At 44.0% G+C, this 25,620-nt stretch overlaps 1 protein-coding gene across 2 annotated transcripts; it reads right to left on the reverse strand.

The window, feature by feature from the left end:
• Positions 1 to 10,510: 10,510 nt before the first annotated feature.
• On the reverse strand, positions 10,511 to 25,386 carry LOC137306279 (uncharacterized). Of its 2 annotated transcripts, none has more exons than XM_067975444.1 (8): positions 25,084 to 25,386; positions 21,821 to 22,150; positions 15,677 to 15,979; positions 14,566 to 14,691; positions 13,263 to 13,306; positions 12,650 to 12,679; positions 12,503 to 12,546; positions 10,511 to 12,272 (listed from the first exon to the last, which is right to left on the reverse strand). In XM_067975444.1, the coding sequence occupies exons 1-8, from the start codon at positions 25,130 to 25,132 to the stop codon at positions 12,269 to 12,271; spliced, it is 930 nt and encodes a 309-aa protein (XP_067831545.1). In that variant the 5' UTR covers positions 25,133 to 25,386; the 3' UTR covers positions 10,511 to 12,268. The 2 variants fall into 2 exon arrangements, with proteins under 2 accessions (XP_067831545.1, XP_067831544.1); XM_067975443.1 differs by having other exon boundaries at positions 13,263 to 13,309.
• Between the last annotated feature and the right edge of the window lie 234 nt (positions 25,387 to 25,620).

Here is a 25,620-nt window from a genome sequence, read left to right on the forward strand (position 1 = left end):
TCTCGATTTTAGCAATCTAGATCTGTTTGTAGCAAGAAAATAACCATAGGGACCCCAGCACACTTATTAATTATTGTTAATGTCGAGGTCAAAATACATTATTGGTCGCCATTACCCAGCATTGGAAATCATTCTCCATAACAGGATTTGAAAGACGTGATACCAAACAATATTACGAAGTGGATAACGTTTGTATAATTTTGCAATGCAGGTGTATGTGCATTATCATGTAGAGGGTGTGTGTGTAATGTACATCAAGTGGCAGTCTTTAATAGGTATTGAGATTCGAAAGGCCTCAGCTCAGAATTGTTTTTTTATTATTCGTTCATGGGATGTGGGCGTCGCTGGCGAGGCCGGCATTTATTGCCCATCCCTAATTGCCCTTGAGAAGGTGGTGGTGAGCCGCCTTCTTGAACCGCTGCAGTCCGTGTGGTGAAGGTTCTCCCACAGTGCTGTTAGGGAGGGAGTTCCAGGATTTTGACCCAGCGACAATGAAGGAACGGCGATATATTTCCAAGTCGGGATGGTGTGTGACTTGGAAGGGAACGTGCAGGTGGTGTTGTTCCCATGTGCCTGCTGCCCTTGTCCTTCTAGGTGGTAGAGGTCGCGGGTTTGGGAGGTGCTGTCGAAGAAGCCTTGGCGAGTTGCTGCAGTGCATCCTGTGGATGGTGCACACTGCAGCCACGGTGCGCCGGTGGTGAAGGGAGTGAATGTTTAGGGTGGTGGATGGGGTGCCAATCAAGCGGGCTGCTTTGCCCTGGATGATGTCGAGCTTCTTGAGTGTTGTTGGAGCTGCACTCATCCAGGCAAGTGGAGAGTATTCCATCACACTCCTGACTTGTGCCTTGTAGATGGTGGAAAGGCTTTGGGGAGTCAGGAGGTGAGTCACTCGCCGCAGAATCCCCAGCCTCTGACCTGCTCTTGTAGCCACAGTATTTATGTGGCTGGTCCAGTTAAGTTTCTGGTCAATGATGTAACACGTTTGAGTCCCCAACCAAACCATCACATGCGGTTGCAAGTACGATTTGTTATTGTATGTTTAAGAGCTATTGTATGTACCAGATTCTTAATACATCTATGACACTCGATCTCAATGTTCAAGAATCTTATTGGTTTGAGGAATAAATCATAAATAAAACCGTTCCTTTAACATGGCCGTAAAATTAATCGTTGCAGGGAATCAATTTCGGGCTGTAATCTAACCCGGAAGTGCTGCGCCTGCCAAATTGGATGCCAGCAACTTCTAGGTGTGCAGGGCGCCCGCCTGAAACAGGCATCTATTTAACCGGGGTCCGAACGCCAGTTGTGGGAGCCAAATGAAAATTGGGTCGCAAATGGGCGGAGCTTGTGCTGGGCATGCTCCAAGAGTTATTACCACTCTTGACTCGTGTCTGACACCTCTACTTTGCCTCAGCCGCCGCTGACCTCCCTGTGGGTGGCCTTGGTGTCGGAGCAGGTCAGAAATCCTAAGGTCCCGACTGTCCAGCTGCATCGATCGGGCTGTTGAAGCAGACGGCAACATTGGGCTGGAAACAAAAGTACTGTACGGGCCATTTTGTGTTACCGTCCAGGACTAAATCCCATCCCTCACCCGCCCCAAACAGGCGCTCCAATGGAACTGGCCAAGTGGAGAAATTGGCTGACAGTCCGGGACTCCGATGTGGAGAGGGGATTATGGGGGTGGCGACTGCACCTGGGATGGAGATGGGCTGGGGTTGTTTATGTGGGGCTAGGGGGAACACAAACGGAAGCTTAAAATGGTTATGGCCCTTTTTTGAGCAGCGTTCAGCTGTCCCTTTAATGACACAGTCTCAGGATACGGGGTAGGACATTTAGGACATGAGATGAGGAGAAATTTCTTCACTCAGAGGGTGGTGAACCTGTGGAATTCTCAACCACAGAAGGCAGTGGAGGACAATTCACTGAATATATTTAAGAAGGAGCTGGATAGATTTAAGAACATAAGAACATAAGAAATGGGAGCAGGAGTAGGCCAATCGGCCCCTCGAGCCTGCTCCGCCATTCAATAAGATCATGGCTGATCTGATCCTAACCTTAAATCGAAAGAACACAAGAAGTAGGAGCAGGACCCGGCCACTCGGCCCCTGGGCCCGCTCCGCCACCCACAGGGCCTTGACCGATCCGAACTCAGCTTCATGTCCAATTTCCTGCCCGCTCCCCGTAACCCCGAATTCCCTTTACTTCCAGGAAACTGTCTATTTCTGTTTTAAATTTATTTAATGACGTAGCTTCCACAGCTTCCTGGGGCAGCAAAGTCCACAGACCTACTACCCTCTGAGTGAAGAAGTTTCTCCTCATCTCAGTTTTGAAAGAGCAGCCCCTGATTCTAAGATTATGCCCCCTAGTTCTAGTTTCACCCATCCTTGGGAACATCCTTACCACATCCACCCGATCAAGCCCCTTCACAATCTGATATGTTTCAATAAGATCGCCTCTCATTCTTCTGAACTCCAATGAGTAGAGTCCCAATCTACTCAACCTCTCCTCATATGTCCGCCCCCTCATCCCCGGGATTAACCGAGTGAACCTTCTTTGTACTGCCTCGAGAGCAAGTATGTCTTTCCTTAAGTATGGACACCAAAACTGTATGCAGTATTCCAGGTGCAGTCTCACCAATACCTTATATAACTGCAGCAATACCTCCCTGTTTTTATATTCTATCCCCCTAGCAATAAAAGCCAACATTCCGTTGGCCTTCTTGATCACCTGCTGCACCTGCATTCTAACTTTTTGATTTTCTTGCACTAGGACCCCCAGATCCCTTTGTACTGCAGTACTTTCCAGTTTCTCGCCATTAAGATAATAACTTGCTCTCTGATTTTTCCTGCCAAAGTGCACAACCTCACATTTTCCAATATTGTATTGCATCTGCCAAATCTCCGCCCACTCACCCAGCCTGTCTATATCCCCTTGTAGGTTTTTTATGTCCTCCTCACTCTCTACATTCCCTCCCATCTTTGTATCATCTGCAAACTTTGATACGTTACACTCGGTCCCCTCCTCCAAATCGTTAATATAGATTGTAAAGAGTTGGGGACCCAGCACCGACCCCTGTGGAACACCACTGGCTACTGGTTGCCAGTCCGAGAATGAACCATTTATCCCAACTCTCTGCTTCCTGTTAGATAACCAATCCTCCACCCATGCCAGAATATTACCCCCAATCCAGTGATTCTTTATCTTGAGCAATAATCTTTTATGTGGCATCTTGTCGAATGCCTTCTGGAAGTCTAAATACACTACGTCCACTGGTTCCCCTTTATCCACCCTGTACGTTATGTCCTCAAAGAACTCAAGCAAATTTGTCAGACATGACTTCCCCTTCATAAAGCCATGCTGACTTTGTCCGATTAAATTATGTTTATCTAAATGTTCCACTACTAATAGACTCCAAAATAGACTCCAAAATTTTACCCACCACAGATGTTAGGCTAACTGGTCTATAATTTCCAGCCTTCTGCCTACTACCCTTTTTAAATAAGGGTGTTACATTAGCAGTTTTCCAATCTGCCGGGACCTTTGCCGAGTCCAGAGAATTTTGGAAAATTATTACCAAAGCATCCACAATCCCCACTGCCACTTCCCTCAAGACCCGCGGATGTAAGCCATCAGGTCCAGGGGATTTATCCGCCTTGAGTCCCATTAATTTACTGAGTACCAATTCCTTAGTGATTTTAATTGTATTTAGCTCCTCCCCCGCTAGAGCCCCCTTTTTGTCCAGTGTTGGGATATTCTTAGTGTCCTCTATCGTAAAGACTGAAACAAAATATTTATTCAGCATTTTTGCCATCTCCATGTTTCCCACCATTAATTTCCCGGTCTCATCCTCTAAGGGACCTACGTTTGCCTTAGCCACCCTTTTTCTTTTTATATAACTATAGAAACTCTTGCTATCTGTTTTTATATTTTTTGCTAATTTATTTTCGTAATCTATCTTCCCTTTCTTAATCAATCCTTTAGTTACTTTTTGCTGTCTTTTGAGGACTTCCCAATCTTCTATCCTCCCACTAAGTTTGGCTACCTTATATGTCCTTGTTTTTAGTCGAATACTATCCTTAATTTCTTTACTTAGCCACAGATGGCTGTCATTTCTCTTATACCCTTTTTTCCTCAGTGGAATATATATTTTTTGAAAGTTGTAAAATAACTCCTTAAATGAACACCACTGCTCATGTACCGTCTTACCCTTTAATCTATTTTCCCAGTCCACTTTAATCAATTCCGCTCTCATACCATCATAGTCTCCTTTATTCAAGCTCAGTACGCTTGTTTGAGAACCAACCTTCTCATCCTCCAATTGGATATGGAATTTAACCATGTTATGGTCACTCATTCCAAGGGGATCCTTAACTAGGACATTATTAATTAATCCTGGCTCATTACACAGGACCAGGTCCAAGGTTGCTTGCCCCCTTGTAGGATCAGTTACATACTGCTCAAGAAATCCATCCCTAATACACTCAATAAACTGTTCCTCAAGGCTGCCCTGCCCAATTTGATTTGTCCAGTTAATATGATAGTTAAAACCCCCCATAATCATAGCTGTTCCCTTATTAATGCCCCGACTATTTCCTGATTAATACTTCTTCCAGCAGAGTTGCAACTATTAGGAGGCCTATATATTACGCCCACAAGTGTTTTTTCCCCTTATTATTCCTTACCCAAACTGTTTCATCATCCTGATCCTTTGTCCCAATATCATTTCTCTGTATTACAGTGATCCCTTCCTTTATTAACATAGCCACCCCACCTCCCCTCCCTTCCTGCCTGTCCTTCCTGATTGTTAAATACCCTGGCATATTTAATCCCCAGTCGTTTCTAGACACAAAAGGCATCAAGGGGTATGGGGAGAGAGCAGGAATTGAGATAGAGGATCAGCCATGTTTAAATTGAATGGCGGAGCAGGCTCGAAGGGCCGAATGGCCTACTCCTGCACCTATTTTCTATGTTTCCATGTTGCTTTGATGGCGGATTAGGCTGCTTAAGGAAGGTGCCAATGGGAGCTCATAAGCGAATACTCCGCCCATTGGTACCTCAAAATGTGTAAGGACCTCATCAAAAGCGCGTCCTGCCTGAAACAGGCGGGCGCTCTGGCCTCCCATCTAAAGGCCCTCACCAACACTGCAACTGCCGGAGTGAAAGCCAAAGCAGGGGGTTAACTGACCCGGGTTACCGGGCGGCCACAGTGGAAATCAGCCCCCTTGTGTGCTACTTTCACAAGGTTATTAACCTAATTAGTGTGACGATACAATGCCATCTGCAGAATGGTACACGTGAAAGTGAAAGGGAATTGACGGAACTCCCATTCGAAAGAAACAGACATGAGCAAATTGCCTGGCCTCATACAATTGCAGACTGATGCAAGAGAGAAAATTAAGAAGGCTTGTAATATATCTCTACTGTTATGTTTTCAATTGTAAACAATTTTACAACACCAAGTTATAGTCCAACAATTTTTATTTGAAATCTACAAGCTTTCGGAGGCTTCCTCCTTCCTCGGGTAAATGTTTACCTGAGGAAGGAGGAAGCCTCCGAAAGCTTGTAGATTGAAATAAAAATTGCTGGACTATAACTTGGTGTTGTAAAATTGTTTACAATTGTCAACCCCAGTCCATCACCGGCATCTCCACGTTATGTTTTCAGTGCAACCAACCAACACACGGTGGGACGGGGAGAGGGATATTCCCCCACTGTGGGTTCGAGATGGCCAAATCGCAGAGGCTTCCTTGTAAAGACTTCACCCACTTTGCAACACCGGTTGCACACTCAGCAATTATTCTCCCATTCTGCAGTATTTATAACTGACAGTAACTCTGAGAGGTGTTCAGTCCGGAGCCGTGCGAACAATGACAGGCGTCTCTCGCTGGCACTAGTTTGGTTTAACCTCGGAGTGGACGGCGGCTTCTGCTGAACGGTTGACTCCCGAGGATTGCCAAGCGCAACTGTTGCATCATTAACCTCATCATCCTGCACCAAAAGAACAGGAAGGCGGAGTAAATATTCCGGCCATCCGCAAATTCGGGCGAAACTTTCCCATTTAAGTGGAACTAATTTTTGGTTCAAACTTTCAGCGGAGTTATTATTAGATGCTCAATGAAAAGCCATCTCGGCAATCAGAATATTTCAAGGTACTCTCAGATTATTTTGGGACTTGAAACAACAGCTTGATAGGAATATTGATCGTTAATCAACGCATATAGGAATAAGGGTTTCTGTGATCTCTATGTGTCCTCACATTGTAAATCCATTTGTGACCATTTCTTCTGCTCTGTGTGGAATCACAGACTTTTAAAGCACAGAAGCGGTCTTTCAGACCATTGCGTATATGCCAGCTCTGTTCTAGAGTAGTACTAAACTAATTCTACTGCCCAGTCCTCTCTGTCTCTGCTTCTAATGTTTCATTAAAGGATTCTGTAATCTCTGCCTCAACCCCTCATTCCGGGCTCCAGAAACCCTCTGCCTACAGACATTTCCCCTCACCTCTCTCCTCACTCCTATAGTTACATTTTTAAATTGAGGCTCTCTCTTCACTCATTCACCAATTGGCGAAAATGTATTGTTCACTTGACCAAAACCCATCATCCAAACAGTATACACATGGGTTGAAATTCATTATTAGCTAAATAAACTACGGTAAAACCCACAGAAGCGCAGTTAACCCGCTGGTCTACTCACTGATCATAATTACATTGCTATTCCCTGTCCGTTTAGTGTTAGTATAATGGATGAAAAGAGATATGCTTTGGGCTAATTCAGATTTCCACATTGAAGGAAATGTGCGGGTTGAAATTACGGCTGGTAAGGGAGAGACGCTTCTCCAGTGCTAATTTGTAGTTATAATATGATCGCCGACTGTGCATTTAAGCACTGTAAACTAGTGAGGCTAGACCAGAGAGAGGGAAGCTGTAGAAGTAGTCCGCTCTAACTTGGAGATAGTCGCCTTATTGTATCTAGTTATCAGCTGACAAGGCTTCCATCTTGTCTCGCATAGTTGATTTAAAACAATTAATATATCTCAGGGGTTAAAACGATTACGGCTGGATGTGAGAGTTTATGAAGACTAGAATCTATTTTCAAAATATTCAGGTTGAGGAGTTAGCGTGATGAGCTTTACCGGTTCTGAACGGTTGCTAGGATATTCACCATGAACATTGTAGGGTAAGTCGATGACCATTTAGAGATGGTGTTGCTTCCTCTAGATACCTCTTTGGATGGATTGATTGGATCCAGTCAGCATTCCCTATTGATCCTTATAAGAACATAAGAAATAGGAGCAGGAGTAGGCCAATCGGCCCCTCGAGCCTGCTCCGCCATTCAATCAGATCATGGCTGATCTGATCCTAACCTCAAATCTAAATTCATGTCCAATTTCCTGCCCGCTCCCCGTAACCCCTAATTCCCTTTACTTCTAGGAAACTGTCTATTTCTGTTTTAAATTTATTTAATGATGCAGCTTCCACAGCTTCCTGGGACAGCAAATTCCACAGAGGCACTACCCTCTGAGTGAAGAAGTTTCTCCTCATCTCAGTTTTGAAAGAGCAGCCAATGATTCTAAGATTATGCCCCCTCGTTCTAGTTTCACCCATCCTTGGGAACATCCTTACCGCATCCACCTGATCAAGCCCCTTCACAATCTTATATGTTTCAATAAGATCGCCTCTCATTCTTCTGAACTCCAATGAGTAGAGTCCCAATCTACTCAACCTCTCCTCATATGTCCACCCCCTCATCCCCGGGATTAACCGAGTGAACCTTCTTTGTACTGCCTCGAGAGCAAGTATGTCTTTTCTTAAGTATGGAGACCAAAACTGTATGCAGTATTCCAGGTGCGGTCTCACCAATACCTTATATAACTGCAGCAATACCTCCCTGTTTTTATATTCTATCCCCCTAGCAATAAAAGCCAACATTCCGTTGGCCTTCTTGATCACCTGCTGCACCTGCATACTAACTTTTTGATTTTCTTGCACTAGGACCTCCAGATCCCTTTGTACTGCTCTCTGATTTTTCCTGCCAAAGTGCATAACCTCACATTTTCCAATACTGTATTGCATCTGCCAAATCTCCACCCACTCACCCAGCCTGTCTATATCCCCTTGTAGGTTTTTTATGTCCTCCTCACTCTCTACTTTCCATGCCATCTTTGTATCATCTGCAAACTTTAATACGTTACACTTGGTCCCCTCCTCCAAATCGTTAATATAGATTGTAAAGAGTTGGGGACCCAGCACCGACCCCTGTGGAACACCACTGGCTACTGGTTGCCAGTCTGAGAATGAACCATTTATCCCAACTCTCTGCTCCCTGTTAAAAAACCAATCCTCCACCCATGCCAGAATATTACCCCCAATCCAGTGATTCTTTATAGAGTCATAGAGTCATAGAGTTATACAGCACGGATAGAGGCCCTTCGGCCCATCGTGTCCGCGCCGGCCATCAGCCCTGTCTACTCTAATCCCATATTCCAGCATTTGGTCTGTAGCCTTGTATGCTATGGCATTTCAAGTGCTTATCTTGAGCAATAATCTTTTATGTGGCACCTTGTCGAATGCCTTCTGGAAGTCTAAATACACTATGTCCACTGGTTCCCCTTTATCCACCCTGTACGTTATGTCCTCAAAGAACTCAAGCAAATTTGTCAGACATGACTTCCCCTTCATAAAGCCATGCTGACTTTGTCCTATTAAGTTATGTTTATCCAAATGTTCCGCTACTGTCTCCTTAATAATAGACTCCAAACTTTTACCCACCACAGATGTTAGGCTAACTGGTCTATAATTTCCAGCCTTCTGCCTACTACCCTTTTTAAATAAGGGTGTTACATTAGCAGTTTTCCAATCTGCTGGGACCTTTGCCGAGTCCAGAGAATTTTGGAAAATTATTACCAAAGCGTCCACAATCCCTACTGCCACTTCCCTCAAGACCCTAGGATGTAAGCCATCAGGTCCAGGGGATTTATCCACCTTGAGTCCCATTAACTTACTGAGTACCAATTCCTTAGTGATTTTAATCGTATTAAGCTCCTCCCCCCTCGAGCCCCCTGTTTGTCCAGTGTTGGGATATTCTTAGTGTCCTCTGAAACAAAATATTTGTTCAGCATTTTTGCCATCTCCATGTTTCCCACCATTAATTTCCCGGTCTCATCCTCTAAGGGACCTACGTTTGCCTTAGCCACCCTTTTTCTTTTTATATAACTATAGAAACCCTTGCTATCTTTTTAAATATTTTTTGCTAATTTATTTTCATAATCTATCTTCCCTTTCTTAATCAATCCTATAGTTACTTTTTGCTGTCTTTTGAAGATTTCCCAGTCTTCTATCCTCCCACTAAGTTTGGCTACCTTATATGTCCTTGTTTTTAGTCGAATACTATCCTTAATTTCTTTACGTAGCCACGGATGGCTCTCATTTCTTTTACACCCAAGATCCATGCAGTTGCCTGCCTAGCATTATCATCCCACTCTCACTTGCACCATTGGGAGATTGACAATCAGTTTATCGAAATTTTACAACAGTAACAGTATAAATACATGAAAAATAAACTTACTTGAGCCGAATTGTGGGCTTTTGTCCCAAAAAGAAAAGAGAAAGAAGGATTGAGCAAGATAGTGGAAGCCAGCACAAAACACGACCTGTTTTTTTTATTGTTGGACATTGTCTAAATCTAAACAGATAAAATTTCGTTCAGATTCCGCTTCCCCGGCCTTTTAGAATTTGGACAATATATCGGTAGATCTATCCAATAGGCGAATAGGGAAGTCAATTCCAAAAATACTCCAATACTTTAAGTCATGTCTTCAGACAGTTTCTAAATGATGTGATGACAAATTTCTCAAAGTATGAAATTTAAGCACAGTAAAATAAGCGTCATTTTCCTCCTCAGCGCCGAACGGCCTAAGAACTGGGGGGGATTGGTCGTGGAAGTTGTCATCCTAAATTAGAGTGTAAACTACGCCCGATATTCCATCCATTGCAATCATCCCAGCAGCCTGCGCCTACTTTTGCGAGAAGGACCTCAGTCTCGCCGAGCTATCAATCCATTTGCTGGCGAGGTAATTCTCCCGAGCAATGGCTCCTCGCCCTATTGAGAATTCTAAATGCTGGTCCCACTCTCGTTCCCCATCCCAACAAACGATTTCGTTGTTCCAGCGCCGATGAAAAGCAGGCGTGCAATACCGGACCAGGACATTCGGAAAATACAAAAGGATTCTTATCCCAACGTCAGTGATTCGTGTACAATCTGTGCATTCCCAGGCGCCCCTCACTCTCCGTTCATCGTTTATTACCATGCATGTAAGGGGGTAGTTAATTGCATCTGTGATGTGATACAGAAAAAATGGAGCGGGACTAAGGAAATTGTGCGTGGGATATATGCTCACTCATGTCTAGACATTTTCTTTCGCGGGTATATCCACCCGGGTTTGGTTCTCCATCTCAGTGACTAGAGACAGATTCTGGTTAATCAGTTCAAACTGTTCCTAAGTAGCGATTCAATAATCCTTAAATGTCTCATTGGTCTCACACACACACACAAAACTTTATTGCCCAAATATATTTCACTTCATCACAAACAAACCGTCCCGATAATGACATAAAAAGTCATTGGATTTAAAATCATGTGATACATCGAAAGTAATTTCAGAAATGTACTGATGTACAGTCAAATCATAAATGCATGTGATATGAAGATACTTTCTAAATGGTAAAAAGTTAAAAACAGTAGATGTCCAAAGGGACTTAAGGGTTCAGGTACATAGCTCATTGAAGTGTCATGAACAGGTGCAGAAAATAATCAATAAGGCTAATGGAATGCTGGCCTTTATATCTAGAGGACGAGAGTACAAGGGGGCAGAAGTTATGCTGCAGCTATATAAAACCCTGGTTAGACCGCACCTGGAGTACTGTGAGCAGTTCTGGGCACCGCACCTTCGGAAGGACATATTGGTCTTGGAGGGAGTGCAGCGTAGGTTTACTAGAATGATACCCGGACTTCAAGGGTTAAGTTACGAGGAGAGATTACACAAATTGGGGTTGTATTCTCTGGAGTTTAGAAGGTTAAGGGGTGATCTGATCGAAGTTTATAAGATATTAAGGGGAACGGATAGGGTGGATAGAGAGAAAGTATTTCCTCTGGTTGGGGATTCTAGGAGTAGGGGGCACAGTCTAAAAATTAGAGCCAGACCTTTCAGGAGCGAGATTAGAAAACATTTCTACACACAAAGGGTGGTAGAAGTTTGGAACTCTCTTCCGCAAACGGCAATTGATACTAGCTCAATTGCTAAATTTAAATCTGAGACAGATAGCTTTTTGGCAACCAAAGGTATTAAGGGATATGGGCCAAAGGCAGGTATATGGAGTTAGATCACAGATCAGCCATGATCTTATCAAATGGCGGAGCAGGCACGAGGGGCTGAATGGCCTCCTCCTGTTCCTATGTTCCTATAACTAAAGCTGGGGCGCTCCCAGACTCTATTACAGAAGGCAGCACTGTACATATGAATTTAATGTACCTGCCACGTGTAAATACTTCAAATTCGCATTAGTCACAACTACCGTGACTCTCGGGACTGCTGTGAAGCACTGAATCCGATCACGGTTAAAATTCTATCCGGCCACATTTTATCTCCCAGCACGTTGTGCGTTCATAGGATAATGGGGGGACATTTTCAAATTGCCAAGCCGCAACGCCAGTTTCATGCCCAGGCGGCAAGCTGACGATTTTAACCGCACTCCCAACTTCTCGCTCCAAGCGGACGGGAGAGACCCCTTTTGATAATCGGGTGTGCACAATGATATTATATGTTGCTGAATTAATTTTAATTGCACGTCTATATTTATAACTTGTTTTACATTAGCCAGGTACAGGGAAAACAAACAATAAACAAAGGAAAGACCCTATTATCCATCTCTTTCACTTTATTTCCATGTTTTGAATATTAATGATATCAGAGGGAGCCTTGAGCAGAGGCGGAAGACGCATGAAGGACAGTTTATCGGCGGAATTCATTGGCTCTGAACCCCCTTTAGTTGCCTGGAGGACGTGGCAGGCGCTACGTAAATGTTCTTTCCTGGTTACGGATGACGAGGCCCGACGAGCCGTCCCGCAGCAAAGATTGAACGCCTTCGGGTGAATGAGAGAGGTCGCGCCTCTGGTGGAGATGGAAAAGTCGCGGGACACTTGACATAATGCTCAGTTACTGCAACATTCAGAAAAATATGTTGCACGGTCCCGAGCATCCCATAATACGTTATCTAGGAGATAAGTAATTGTAAGAGCGGCGGGATACATGTGTAAATGTTCTACATAATACAGGACCTGCAAATTAAAACACCAACTCTATTTAAATTACGGAGATAGGGGCACATAAGATCGTTTGCAATGGAAAGATCGAACAATAGATCAGGACGTGAACTGCCCCTTTGACATAACTACTGAGTGATAGAAAAGAGGAGACAATCTGTGGTGAATTAATGAGCCCTACCTCTGTAGCTGGTCGTATAACGACTGTTCGTTTAGATTCATTGTCTTTAAGAAAAAAATACAAAGCAGACATGAAGCCTTCAAACCGCGATTAATTTGGTTAAAATAAGGTTTCAATGGAAGCTGCATTTTTCTCAAACACACTCACCATGTATGTGGAGCTCAACTCAGATGCGTTCTGCAACACAATGTGAACATAGTTATGGAAAATGAAAAACAATTTGCATTGACATCTGTGCAAAGACTAAGAGGCATGTGTGCAAACGAATACATGCAGATAACGATTACAGTGCATTTTGGTGCAAAATAGTCTATAATTAGTCCATTGTTTATCATTACAAATGGGAGACGTTAGGCCGAAAGATGCAGTTGCTTCAGGAATGGTTGACAAATCATAATGGAACGAGGACATTCGGGATATAGGTTCTGCTAACACTTATTTTGGGAAAAGTTTTGCTGACTAAAGCACTGCCTTGCGCTATACTGAACTATAAGGTTAATCCCTGTTCTGTGCTCGGTTTATAATCCGTCCCCTCCCGAAGTGTTGGGAGGGGGGGTCACATTTGGGACAAATTGGCGGCCGGAAATGCACCTTACAGAGCTTCCGGTGAAACAGGTCTCCAAGGTACTGATTGCTAAAAGAAACGTGTCACCAGATTCCACCTGTTCAGGTGCAGCATGCCTAGGAAGAATTAGTTTATGATATTGCTTCAGCTAGCGCTCAGAGGAAGCCCCCCTCCCTCCACTGTAGTTGAGTTTACCTGATTGGACCACCCTGGTTGAAGAGGAACGTTGACGTAGTTTCCTGCTGACAATGGAAAATAACAATTCAAATATTGAAGATTCACATTGATAAGGATATTCACCAATGGCTGTGTCACTGAATGTTTGTGTTCAATTCGCTGGTCCACTTAATTTCCCATAGTTTCCCACTCCACAACTGGAATAATTACATTGCATCCCTCGAGGAACATCATCTCATCTTTCCTTTAGATACTTTACAATCTTCCGGACTCAACATTGATTTCAATAACTTCAGATCATAACCACTGCTCCCATTTTACTTGTGGAACTGTAGGTGCTGGTAATGGTTCTGCTGTTGCCATTTACAGCTACTCTAGGCCCATCTTTTGTTTCTTAACCTGTCCCATTACCGCTCTCCTTGCCTTGCACCATCATCCCTTCTGTCATTTAATCACTCCTGCCCTCCACCCTCAGAGACCTCCCATTTTATTCTTTCCTCCCCTCCATTTCCCTTACTCTGTACTTGCTCAAAAACTCTTCAACTTCTTCCAATTCTGACAGACGGTCTTCGACCTGAAACGTTAAATCTGTTCCTTTACCCACAGATGCTGCCTGACTTTCTGAGCATTTTTCCAGCATTTTCTGCTTTTATTTCAGATTTCCAGCATCCGCAGCATTTTTGCTGCTTCTTATGGTTCCAGTTATCCTCTGTGACACGTGGTTGCAATAGAAAAATGGCGAGTTACAATCTTCCTTTCCAAAATGGGATGCGCCTCAAACCGACGCACACAACTTAGGCTTTTACTTTCCAGAAAATTAGCTCACAGAGGACAAATGATCGATCCTTTGCTTTGGCACAATGGTGAATTTGGACAGGGATGGGGACGCAAAACAGGCGGAATCGCTTTGCCGCCCGTTATATGACACGCCCGATATTCAGTTGCATTGAAGTCAATGGGAGTGAATTTAGGGCGGGTCATATAGCGGGCGATTGATGCGATACCGCCTGTTTTGCGTCCCAGCCCATGTCCAATTTCACCCCTACTGTGCATTATTACTTGCATACGTCCTCAGCATAATTGATGTCCATATTGTGATTTTTGATGCACTTTTAGAGTGAAATCATTTGTGCGATCATATTGTGAATTAATTGACTGAGCAATTTGTCCATGTTGCTTTCGGTAAAGTCTTTTGACTCCGAAACGAAACGAAGCAGGGCAAACAAAATAAGGTCACGTTCAGGGCACATGGAGAACTCGCTCTCCCTGTTTCTCTCCACTATATATCACCAGCATATTCGCATATCAATCAGGCGCTTACCAGGCTGGCTTTGCTGAATGGGCGTTGGCTTCTTGTAAATGATAACAGCGGTAGTTATTAAACAGACGACCCCTATAATCGCCAGGATAATGCCCACAATCTTTGAAGTTTCAGGAGAAGACGCTTCTGCAACAAACATGGAAAAAGCGAGCATTGTAGTTGATCTATTATTAAGATTGCGTTCTGAATCATTGCCTTTAAGAAACGTTTATTAACTGTTACCCTCAGATGTTAGCTCAGTGCAGCAAACAATGAAACCGAGTACTGTTTATCAGCACTACAATAGCCGGCACAGACAAGATGGGCCGAATGGCCTCCTTCTGTGCCGTACCATTCTATGATTCTCAACGTTAAAATGCAGAGATCACCCCCTGAGGCCTTGGTATCCAGAGTTTGAAGGGTGGCGGACGGGACCTTGGGAGTAAGAGTGCCCGGTCTCTCAGAGCGGATGGTGCACAGACCCCGTCATCTGCAGCTGTACATTGAGTGCGTGGCCGATTGTGGTTCTATTAAGGATTACTGCTTGCTTTTGGTTCTTCTTTACCACTTAAGCCAGGTAAAAGTGGGCAATAAGTGGTACTGGGTTATTTTTTACTTTGGGCAACAGTCTAAAATGGGCCACAATGAATTGGCCGCCAATTATACGCTATGTTCAATTTCCCATTCCATTGAAGTCAATGGAATATCAGGCCGAGCGTATAATGGGCGGCCAATTCGACAGCTCCCATTTTACACCATCGCCCAAAGTTAAAATTACCGCCTTCGCTATTGACCTGGACCTTAAGCAACAACGAGCAACATTTCTGAAACTGGGACTGACTTGCTATATCCATAATAGGCCACAATTGTTCCTTAATCGTGGATTATAGCCAAGAAATGACTGCGATGTTACCAGGCGCCGTTTCAATGCGTTTACATGACATTGGCCTGTTCCTTTCTATATGGATCCATGCCTAAGCTAAAATGGCCGATTGCCAAGAAACATTTCGATTCACTCCGTAGCAACAGTCAATAAATCTTCCTGCAAACACTGCCAAATTTAATAAATATTTTATCTTTCTTTACTAAAGAATTGCCAACCAATAACTGAAAAAGTTGGACAGCATCTCACCTATATCCAACCTATTGCTATAAGATGTGGCCTTTCCACCTTTCAATGTTATAGTTAATGTGTAGACTCCAGTATCTTTCTTTTGAAAGCAACTGATGTTGAAATTTGTAGAATCCCAAGAGTGTCGACTGTCTTTAGCGATCAATGCGCCGTTATGTTCCCACTGGAATACAATCTCGCCGGCCGTCCCACGAGCATCCTCAATGCCCCATTCGATGTCACTGGGATAGAATCGCTCAGATATCTCCGTGGTGAGGCTCACGCTGCTTCCCGGGGCGAGTCGGTTTGCTGGAGTCACAAATACTGCCGTAATCAAAACCAGAAAATACAACGTTATTCTTTTTAAATTGCAATGTGTTTGGCAACTGCCGCTGATAGAGAAAAATAATGAACTTTTCTATAGCGCCTTGAGCCACCCCAGAACGTCCCAAATCAATTTACAGCCAATGAGGTACTTTCTGAAGTGTGGTCACTGTTGGAATGCAGGCAATTTGCGCACAGCAAGATCCCACAAACAGCAATGTGCTCATGACCAGATCATCTGGTTTTTTTTCAAGTGATGTTGGTTGAGGGATAAATATTGGGCCCAGGACACCGGAGAGAACTCCCCCCTGCTCTTCTTTGAAATAGTGCCTTGTGATTTTTTTTGCGTCCACCTGAGAGGGGCAGACACGAACGGCAAGAGCAGTTTTAAAACTGGAATCTACATGTTTTTCACTTTAAGAAATTCAGCTCTAAATCTGGTATTTTTTTTTTAAAAAAGGTATTTACTCGAGATTTCCTGTGGGATAGATCGTCCAATACAATTTCGTTAGGCTTAGCGACAGAACCGTGGGTAGTCAGTACATGCCTGTGGTAATAATGCTCGCTTTGCCCGTCTAAGATGGGTGAACAACGATTAAAATAGCCAAATAATGGCTAAATCGGTCAATCCAGCGCCAATTTAATGAATTCAAGCAGAGCAGCGAACTTACACAGATCCAGTCAGTGATAGAGCAATCCCAGATTTTAAAAGGATAGTTTACAAATGAATGCCAATAGCACCAAAGTAATTATTTTTATGTACGTGGTCATTTTGAAAGTGTGCATTATTTATTCTGATTGCACATAGCTATAAATTGATTGATTAGTTCTAGCTTTCTGGTCAGTGCTTCGAAGCATACGATTGAAATCTCGATAGCTGCTTACAACAGAGAACAAACGAGCAGATAACACGTTCGTTGGCTGGAACCATTGATTCCAAGAGAACTCCCCGCTCTTTTCGAGCGCTGGCAGCTCCATCTGATTCGGCATAATTTGGATTCAACAGATAGCCGAAAGAAGGCGGCTTTTGACAGTGAAGCACTCTCGTTCAATACTGCAGTGGGTTTTCCACGTTGATGATGGGTTCAGGTTTTAGAATGGGGGGCTTGAACGCACGAATTTCTGACTCTGGGGCAAGACTCCCCGCAGCTCAGACAAGCTGACACTTGCAGCAGAAAAAAACCCTCAAAGGCATCTAAACTTTAGCTGTTGCATTGTTGAACTGAAATTCATGGCACGCATGTTCAAGACGGTTTGGATTGGATTGACACGTGGCCCACGTTAGTGGAAAGATATCAGCCTTCATAAGAACATAAGAAATAGGAGCAGGAGTAGGCCAATCGGCCCCTCGAGCCTGCTCTGCCATTCAATAAGATCATGGCTGATCTGATCCTAACCTCAAATCTAAATTCATGTCCAATTTCCTGCCCGCTCCCCGTAACCCCTAATTCCCTTTACTTCTAGGAAACTGTCTATTTCTGTTTTAAATTTATTTAATGATGTAGCTTCCACAGCTTCCTGGGGCAGCAAATTCCACAGACCTACCACCCTCTGAGTGAAGAAGTTTCTCCTCATCTCAGTTTTGAAAGAGCAGCCCCTTATTCTAAGATTATGCCCCCTCGTTCTAGTTTCACCCATCCTTGGGAACATCCTTACCGCATCCACCCGATCAAGCCCCTTCACAATCTTATATGTTTCAATAAGATCGCCTCTCATTCTTCTGAACTCCAATGAGTAGAGTCCCAATCTACTCAACCTCTCCTCATATGTCCGCCCCCTCATCCCCGGGATTAACCGAGTGAACCTTCTTTGTACTGCCTCGAGAGCAAGTATATCTTTTCTTAAGTATGGAGACCAAAACTGTATGCAGTATTCCAGGTGCGGTCTCACCAATACCTTATATAACTGCAGCAATACCTCCCTGTTTTTATATTCTATCCCCCTAGCAATAAAAGCCAACATTCCGTTGGCCTTCCCTTCCCCACTACGGTGAATTAGTTTGGGCCCCACCGTGTCTAGGGTAAGTCTGAGTCAGAAATCTGTCTTCTTGTCTTTCTGTCTGGATGTCACAGCATCTGTGAACTGCTCTAACGCAAGCGCCGCACAGCAGTCAATAGAGGAAGTTTCTCTACATTAAGATGCCCACGAGTCAAGAAAGAAAGTGGCCATAATGACTCATTGCAGACATGCGGCAGAAGTGACCCCCCCCGACAAAAGGATCACCTGGAAGAGTGGCAGTGTGAGGCTCCACAACCGGCCAGATACTCCAGGAGACGTTGTACGCTTTTATGTGCAGGTCAGTAATGGGGGTTTACCAATGTCACACTGAATATAGATGTGGGGGCTAAAACGAGGGCCATACTGTAGTACTGACATCTAAGGTTATACCTGATAATGTTGAAAACTAGCTAACGCTGAATGATTGTGACGCTTAACATTATGTCATTGCTGTGCTTACAATTAGTTAAATGCTGTTGATGGATGTCAGCTATACAAAACCCTGGTTAGACCGCACCTGGAGTACTGTGAGCAGTTCTGGGCACCGCACCTTCGGAAGGACATATTGGCCTTGGAGGGAGTGCAGCGTAGGTTTACTAGAATGTTACCCGGACTTCAAGGGTTAAGTTACGAGGAGAGATTACACAAATTGGGGTTGTATTCTCTGGAGTTTAGAAAGTTAAAGGGTGATCTGATCGAAGTTTATAAGATATTAAGGGGAACGGATAGGGTGGATAGAGGGAAACTATTTCCGCTGGATGGGGATTCTAGGAGTAGGGGGCACAGTCTAAAAATTAGAGCCAGACCTTTCAGGAGTGAGATTAGAAAACATTTCTACACACAAAGGGTGGTAGAAGTTTGGAACTCTCTTCTGCAAACGGCAATTGATACTAGCTCAATTGCTAAATTTAAATCTGAGATAGATAGCTTTTTGGCAACCAAAGGTATTAAGGGATATGGGCCAAAGGCAGGTATATGGAGTTAGATCACAGATCAGCCATGATCTTATCGAATGGCGGAGCAGGCACGAGGGGCTGAATGGCCTCCTCCTGTTCCTATGTTCCCATGTTCCTCAATCAACTTGCCTTTAACGAATTTGCATTTATTGTAGCTGTGGCCATAACCTTACATTTGCACCTAAATGCAGCAATGTTTGTATTACATCCTTCAGTCCCATTTGGTCTTCTGTCTAGCAAGAGTCAAACTGCATTTCACTCGGTGTTGAGATAAAGTCTTTCTGTTGACAGTAATCAGTAATCAATATCTTCAAGGGGGATGGAGCATAAAAGCAGGGGAGTCATGCTACAACTGTACAGGGTGCTGGTGAGACCACATCTGGAGTACTGCGTACAGTTCTGATGCCCTTATTTAAGGAAGGACATACTTGCATTGGAGGCAGTTCAGAGAAGGTTCACTCGGCTGATTCCGGGTATGGAAGGGTTGTCTTATGAGGAAAGATTGAGCAGATTGGGACTATACTCACTGGAGTTTAGAAGAATGAGAGGAGATCTTATTGAAACATATAAGATTCTGAGGGAGCTTGACAGGGTAAATGCTGAGACAATGTTACCCCTCATGGGGGAATCTAAAACTATGGGGCATAGTCTCAGAATAAGGGGTCGCCCGTTTAAGAGGAGATGAGGAGAGATTTCTTCTCTCAAAGGGTTGTGAATCTTTGGAATTCTTTACCCCAAAAAGCCGTGGAGGCCGAGTCATTGAATACATTCAAGGCTGAGTTAGACAAATTTTTGATCAGCGAGGGAGTCAAAGGATATGGGGAAAGGGTGGGAAAGTGGAGTTGAGGTAAAAATCAGATCAGCCATGTTCTCATTAAATGGCTGAGCAGGCTGGAAGGGCCGAATGGCCTACTCCTGCTCCTATCTCATGTTCTTATGTTACGTGGATAGACTGGAGAAGCTGGGGTTGTTCTCCTTGGAACCGAGATGGTTGCGAGGAGATTTGATCGAGGTGTTCAAAATCATGAAGGGTCTAGACAGAGCAGATAGAGAGAAACTGTTCCCATTGGCGGAAGGGTCAAGAACCAGAGGACATAGATTCAAGGTGATTGGCAAAGGAACCGAAGGCGACATGAGGAAAATCTTTTTTACACAGCGAGTGGTTAGGATCTGGAATGCACTGCCCGAGGGGGTGGTGGAGGCAGATTCAATCATGGCCTTCAAAAGGGAACTGGATAAGTACTTGAAAGGGAAAAAATGTGCAGGACGACGGGGGTAGGGCGGGGGGAGTGGGACTAGCTGGATTGCTCGTGCAAAGAGTCGGCACGGGTTCGATGGGCCCAATGGCCTCCTTCTGTGCTGTAACCGTTCTACGATTGTATGACTGGGTTCTGTAGTGGTTTCTGGCCGAGCATGCTATCCATCCGCTACGTTGGGGGTATTGAGTGGAATTAATGTCTATTTATCCTTCATAACTAGGGGCTCCTGTCCGAGGTTATGAATTTCTCAACATTTTGGGAAAAAAAGTAAGATAGCGCCGATATTGATGACACATTGCACTGAAAATTGCAAGCAAGCGGAATACATGGTGTCATTTCTTTCAAGTTCAAATCACTGAATTTCCTGACATATTATAGATTAAGCTGATTTAAGAGTCCCAAGTCTTTGTTTGCTTTTGCATGCCAAAGCCCACTGGTTAAACTGTCTGCCTTTGCACAATAAAGTGCAAGAAACAGAGCTGAACTACCTACTGAGGGTTACTGGCCATAAGCCATTCTGAGGGGCGGAGCTTTAAGGAGCAAGACTCCATGGAAAATGGCGCTTGCTTCTCTCAAATGAACTGAAAGGGACAGGCCATTGAGTTAACTAATCGGAATTTGGAGCAGCACCCTCTCCCCACCATGTAAATGGAGGTGCCACCACAAAGACAAATGGTTGGCATTGGAAAGCAACAGTTCAGAAGATTGCTTGCACTACTTCTGGCAGCAGCAAGCATGTGCACCTATATCATGCAGGTGTGCCTAGCTTTGGGGGGCAATGGCGTTAGAAGTGGCCAGATCGTTGCTGGACGACGCCATCCCCCACCTCCCCCCTCTCCCGGTCACGTCGGTGGGTGGGGAAGGGGGGAGAGGGCAGGGAGTAAAGAAAGAGCGGCCCACACTTCTTACGAAATTTACCAAGGGTCGAATAAGGGCAGACATCTGGTGAAGCGATCCGCCCGAAATTGCGACTTTCCCGCCCCGTTCCGCTGCCACTGCATGCCCCCATCCCAGGCCCGGAAATTCCAACCTTGATAGCCGGAAACGTATAGACATTTTTGAAAAGTTTGAGCAATCAAAAACAACTATTGCGCCCTCTCTCGTTATAATGCATTCTCATGCCCAAACGTTAAGCCTGGAGCTTCTGTTAATATAGTCAATCTATTGTGATTTTCAATGCTATACTCCCGCAACGTTTTAACATGCGTTGTTGCCAGTTAATTATTTAGTGGTTACAAATTCTGATTTTTTTTTTAGGTGGAAAACGGAAACGTAGCACAGAAATCAGAAATTACTGGAAGTTGCGCCATCCCTTCACTCATTCTTCCTCTCTCTTTCCATTTTCCTTTCTAGCTTTCTCCCCTTCTCTCTTTTGTTCTTTTCCTTCTCTCCTTTTACTTCCTTCCCCTCTTTCTCTCGTTCAGTCATTTTCTCTCTGTTGCCCTCAGCGTTTCTTTCCTCCCTTAAAGTCTGCAAAAATGAACTAACGTGTTAACACTTCTCCCGTTATTACACCGTCTGGCACATTCGACTGGTTACAGAGGGGAAAGTATTGAGAAACATCCAAAGATTAACGCATTGCGTTTCAAAAGTTATTCCCTTGTGAGAGACAAAAAAATACGACCTACCTCTGAAAACTACCAGGTGGGTTGTTAAAATGTGCGAAGTCCCTTCACGCACTTGCACTCCACAAGTGTAGCGTCCTCCATCGTTCATTGTCGGCGTAAACAAAAGCGAGAAATCTCTTTTGCCGAAGCAGTCAGGTTCAGCGAATGCCACGTGTAGGTGTTTAGTGGACGTACACCGGGGGGTTGCATCAATAACGGAGCATATTTTAGACCCGTTCAAGTGCCAATCTACAGACTTTGGATCCCACAGCAGATTGGAACAAGGCAGCAACACGGAGGCAGAATCGGTGGAAAGTATCACTTGCTCTGGACTCTCGTCGGCAGCGAAATCTGTATCAAATAAGTAAGAGTGACACCAAATATAAAGGGACATAATTATTCAGTGCTTTGACATGAGTGGTCAAGGTGAGTGAGGTCAACTGTCAAGTGGCGTCTCCTACCAACTACACAACCACTGCTCCACACATCACCCACATACCAACAAATTCATGTCTAACTGCATCTAGTTATCCATTTTGTTCTGATTTGTACTATGGGCTTGACTTTAGGTCTTAATTATTTTTTATATATGTGTCTACGGGATAAGCTTTAAAACCTGCGTATGTTGGAAGGCGTATTCACGGCTGTCAGCAGCACAGCCAGATAATTGGTTCATACTTGATAAGCTTTATTAAGATGAAACTCACATGGACACGTGTGTATGACAGGAAATGCAGCATTTGGTGCAGTTGTTCGATTAGAAGTGATATTGCGTAGGGAGTGAGCATTGCTTGAGGGAGGTCACTATAATAGAAACATAGATAGAAACAGAGCAAATAGGAGCAAGATCAGGCCATTCGGCCCTTCGGGCCTGCCCCGCCATTCAAAATGATCACGGCTGATCGTCCAACTCAGTACCCTGTTCCCGCTTTTTCCCCATATCCCTCGATCCCTTTAGCATTAAGAAATATATCTATCTCCTTCTTGAATACATCTAATGACTTGGCCTCCACTGCCTTCTGTGGTAGAGAATTCCACAGGTTCACCACCCTCTGAGTGAAGAAATTTCTCCTCATCTCGGTTCTAAATGGCCTACCCCGTATCCTGAGACTGTGACCCCTGGTTCTGCCAATGGGAACATCCTCCCTGCATCTAGTCCTGTTAGGATTTTATATGTTTCGATGAGATCACCTCTCATTCTTCTAAACTCTAGTGAAAATAGGCCTAGTCGACCCAATCTCTCCTCATACGTCAGTCCTGCCATCCCAGGAATCAGTCTGGTAAACCTTCGTTGCACTCCCTCCATGGCAAGGACATCCTTCCTCAGATAAGGAGACCAAAACTGCACACAATACTCCAGATGTGGTCTCACCAAGGCCCTGTATAACTGCAGTAAGACATCCCTGCTCCTGTACTCAAATCCTCTTGCAATGAAGGCCAATGAGTGGTAAGGAATTCACCTTCATGTTTGGATGAGTACAAATTTTGTCGTGGGGCCATAAAGGGCGCATGACAACTACAGAAATAGTCTGAGACTTTCAGCCTACAAGATATCCAGAGTAATAAAAAGATTACAAGCCGCAAACAGAAGTAACAGCGCAATCTGTGTAGTGTTCTGGCTTCGTGTTTCAAAAAGGATATGAGGAACAAAAAAAGATTTACAAGAATGATACCAGAACTGAAATGTTATAATGTGTTTAACTTAATGAATTTGTTGACTGAACAGGCTGGGGCTGTTTTCTCTTGAAAGGAGAAGGCTGAGGGGTGACGTGCTCAAAATTATGAAGGAGTTTGATTGGGTAGACGTAGAGAGGCTGTTTCCACTTGTGGGAGAGACCAAAACCAGGGGGCCATCAATATAAGATAGTCACTAAGAACTCCATTAAGGAATTCAGGAGAAACGTCTTTACCCAGAGAGTAATGAGAATGTGGAGTGGCTGAGACCAATAGCAAAGATGCATTTAAGGGGAAGCTGGATAAACACATGAGGGAGAAAGGAGTAAAATGATAGGGTGAGATGAAGTAAGAGAGGGAGGAGGCTCCTGTAGAGCATTAACACCGGCATGGACCAAATGGTTTGCTTCTGCGCTGTTAATTATATGTAATTCTATGTAAAACATCTGAACTTACACTGAGCATAAAGCGAAACCCAGGTCCCCAGATCAAATAATGACGCAATGCAATCGGATTAGTATCAGTGCTGCACTATTATCTCTCTCTAATACATGAGGATCTTGTCGCAAATGGTGCATTGTTAATGCTTTTCACTGTTAAGTGTATGTGACCCCCTCATTCATGTACATCTACTACGACCCCATATAAAAAACCATTGTATAAACTATTTTGGAGCGTGTTATGGGAAATGGCAGCGCACTTTACGCACGGCGAGTCTTGGAATGAGTGAGAAAAAGCGGAGGTGGAAAGTTTGCCACGGCTGATAACGGTGGGATTGGAGCAGGTCCAACCGAGGCTAATCACGTTCAATGTAAGCGCCTTGGTCGCCCGGCTACCCTTCCCCTCTTCAAGAACAAGATTGGGGTTTTGCTTACTCAATCACCATGTCAGTCCTCCAAGACTGTGTAACTTGAACGGAAATCTTGCACAAGGTTGCGAAAGATTTCTGTTCACTCTCCACCGACTTTGAAAGCGGAAATGAAAATGATCGTGGGTCAGCAAATGAACAAATATCTAAAATGTCTTTTCCGACCAATTTTTCGTAGGCTATAGAGATGTCGCTTGATAGCTTAGATTGACAGATAGACAGATCGATAGTTGGATAGATAGATAGATAGACAGATAGATAGGGAGAGATAGATAGATAGAGAGATAGATAGATAGATAGATAGAGAGATAGATAGATAGAGACATAGATAGATAGATAGATCGGCAGATAGATAGATAGTTAGATAGATAGATAGAGATAGATAGATAGATAGATAGAGCGATAGACAGATAGATAGATAGATCGATAGAGAGATAGTTAGATAGATAGATAGAGAGATAGATAGATAGATCGATAGAGCGAGAGATAGATAGATAGAGAGATAGTTAGATAGATAGATAGATAGAGAGATAGATAGATAGATCGATAGAGCGAGAGATAGATAGATAGAGAGATAGATAGATCGATCGATAGAGCGAGAGATAGATAGATAGACAGATCGATCGATAGATAGAGAGATAGATAATAGATAGATAGATAGAGATATAGACAATTAAACAGACAGATGGACCAAAATACCATTTACCACGATGTAAATATAACGCCCAGATGATGATCATACCTGGAGGAACAGCCCTGAAGAGAAGTGAAATCCAGAGGATGAAAACCATTGTGCTCAGTGTTCCCGGTAAAGTTCAATGGCCCAAGATGTCAGTTCCTTACAAAATACCATTGATCAGACCTCTATTTTGTTCCTCGGCGCTGGTACATCAAGAAGAGCCGCAGTTTGCAGCAACGCTGCCCGATAATAAACAGAGGCCAGCACTTCGGGGACTTGTGGGTGAGATTCCGCACTCAATCAGCAAGTGAAATTTCGCGAGATCCAGCGTTTGCAGTTCAACGATCTGGCGGGCGTCATTTCCCTTTTCCTTCAATAGATATTAAAATCTCTGTATGGTGAACTCCCCGATTGGTGGAGGCAAGGACATTTTCTCTGAGCCTTACAAAGCAGAAGTGGCCCCACCCCCCGCTCCACAACACTGACCACACATCACATTGACTGTAAAGGGCTGACGATCAGAAAAGTACAACACAAATTCAAATTCTCTCTTCGTGACTACTGGCAAATTGCTGCACTGGGTGAACTGGCCGAGAAGGG

This window comes from Heptranchias perlo, chromosome 42, assembly GCF_035084215.1.
Source record: "Heptranchias perlo isolate sHepPer1 chromosome 42, sHepPer1.hap1, whole genome shotgun sequence".
In the NCBI taxonomy this organism is placed as follows: Eukaryota; Metazoa; Chordata; class Chondrichthyes; order Hexanchiformes; family Hexanchidae; genus Heptranchias; species Heptranchias perlo.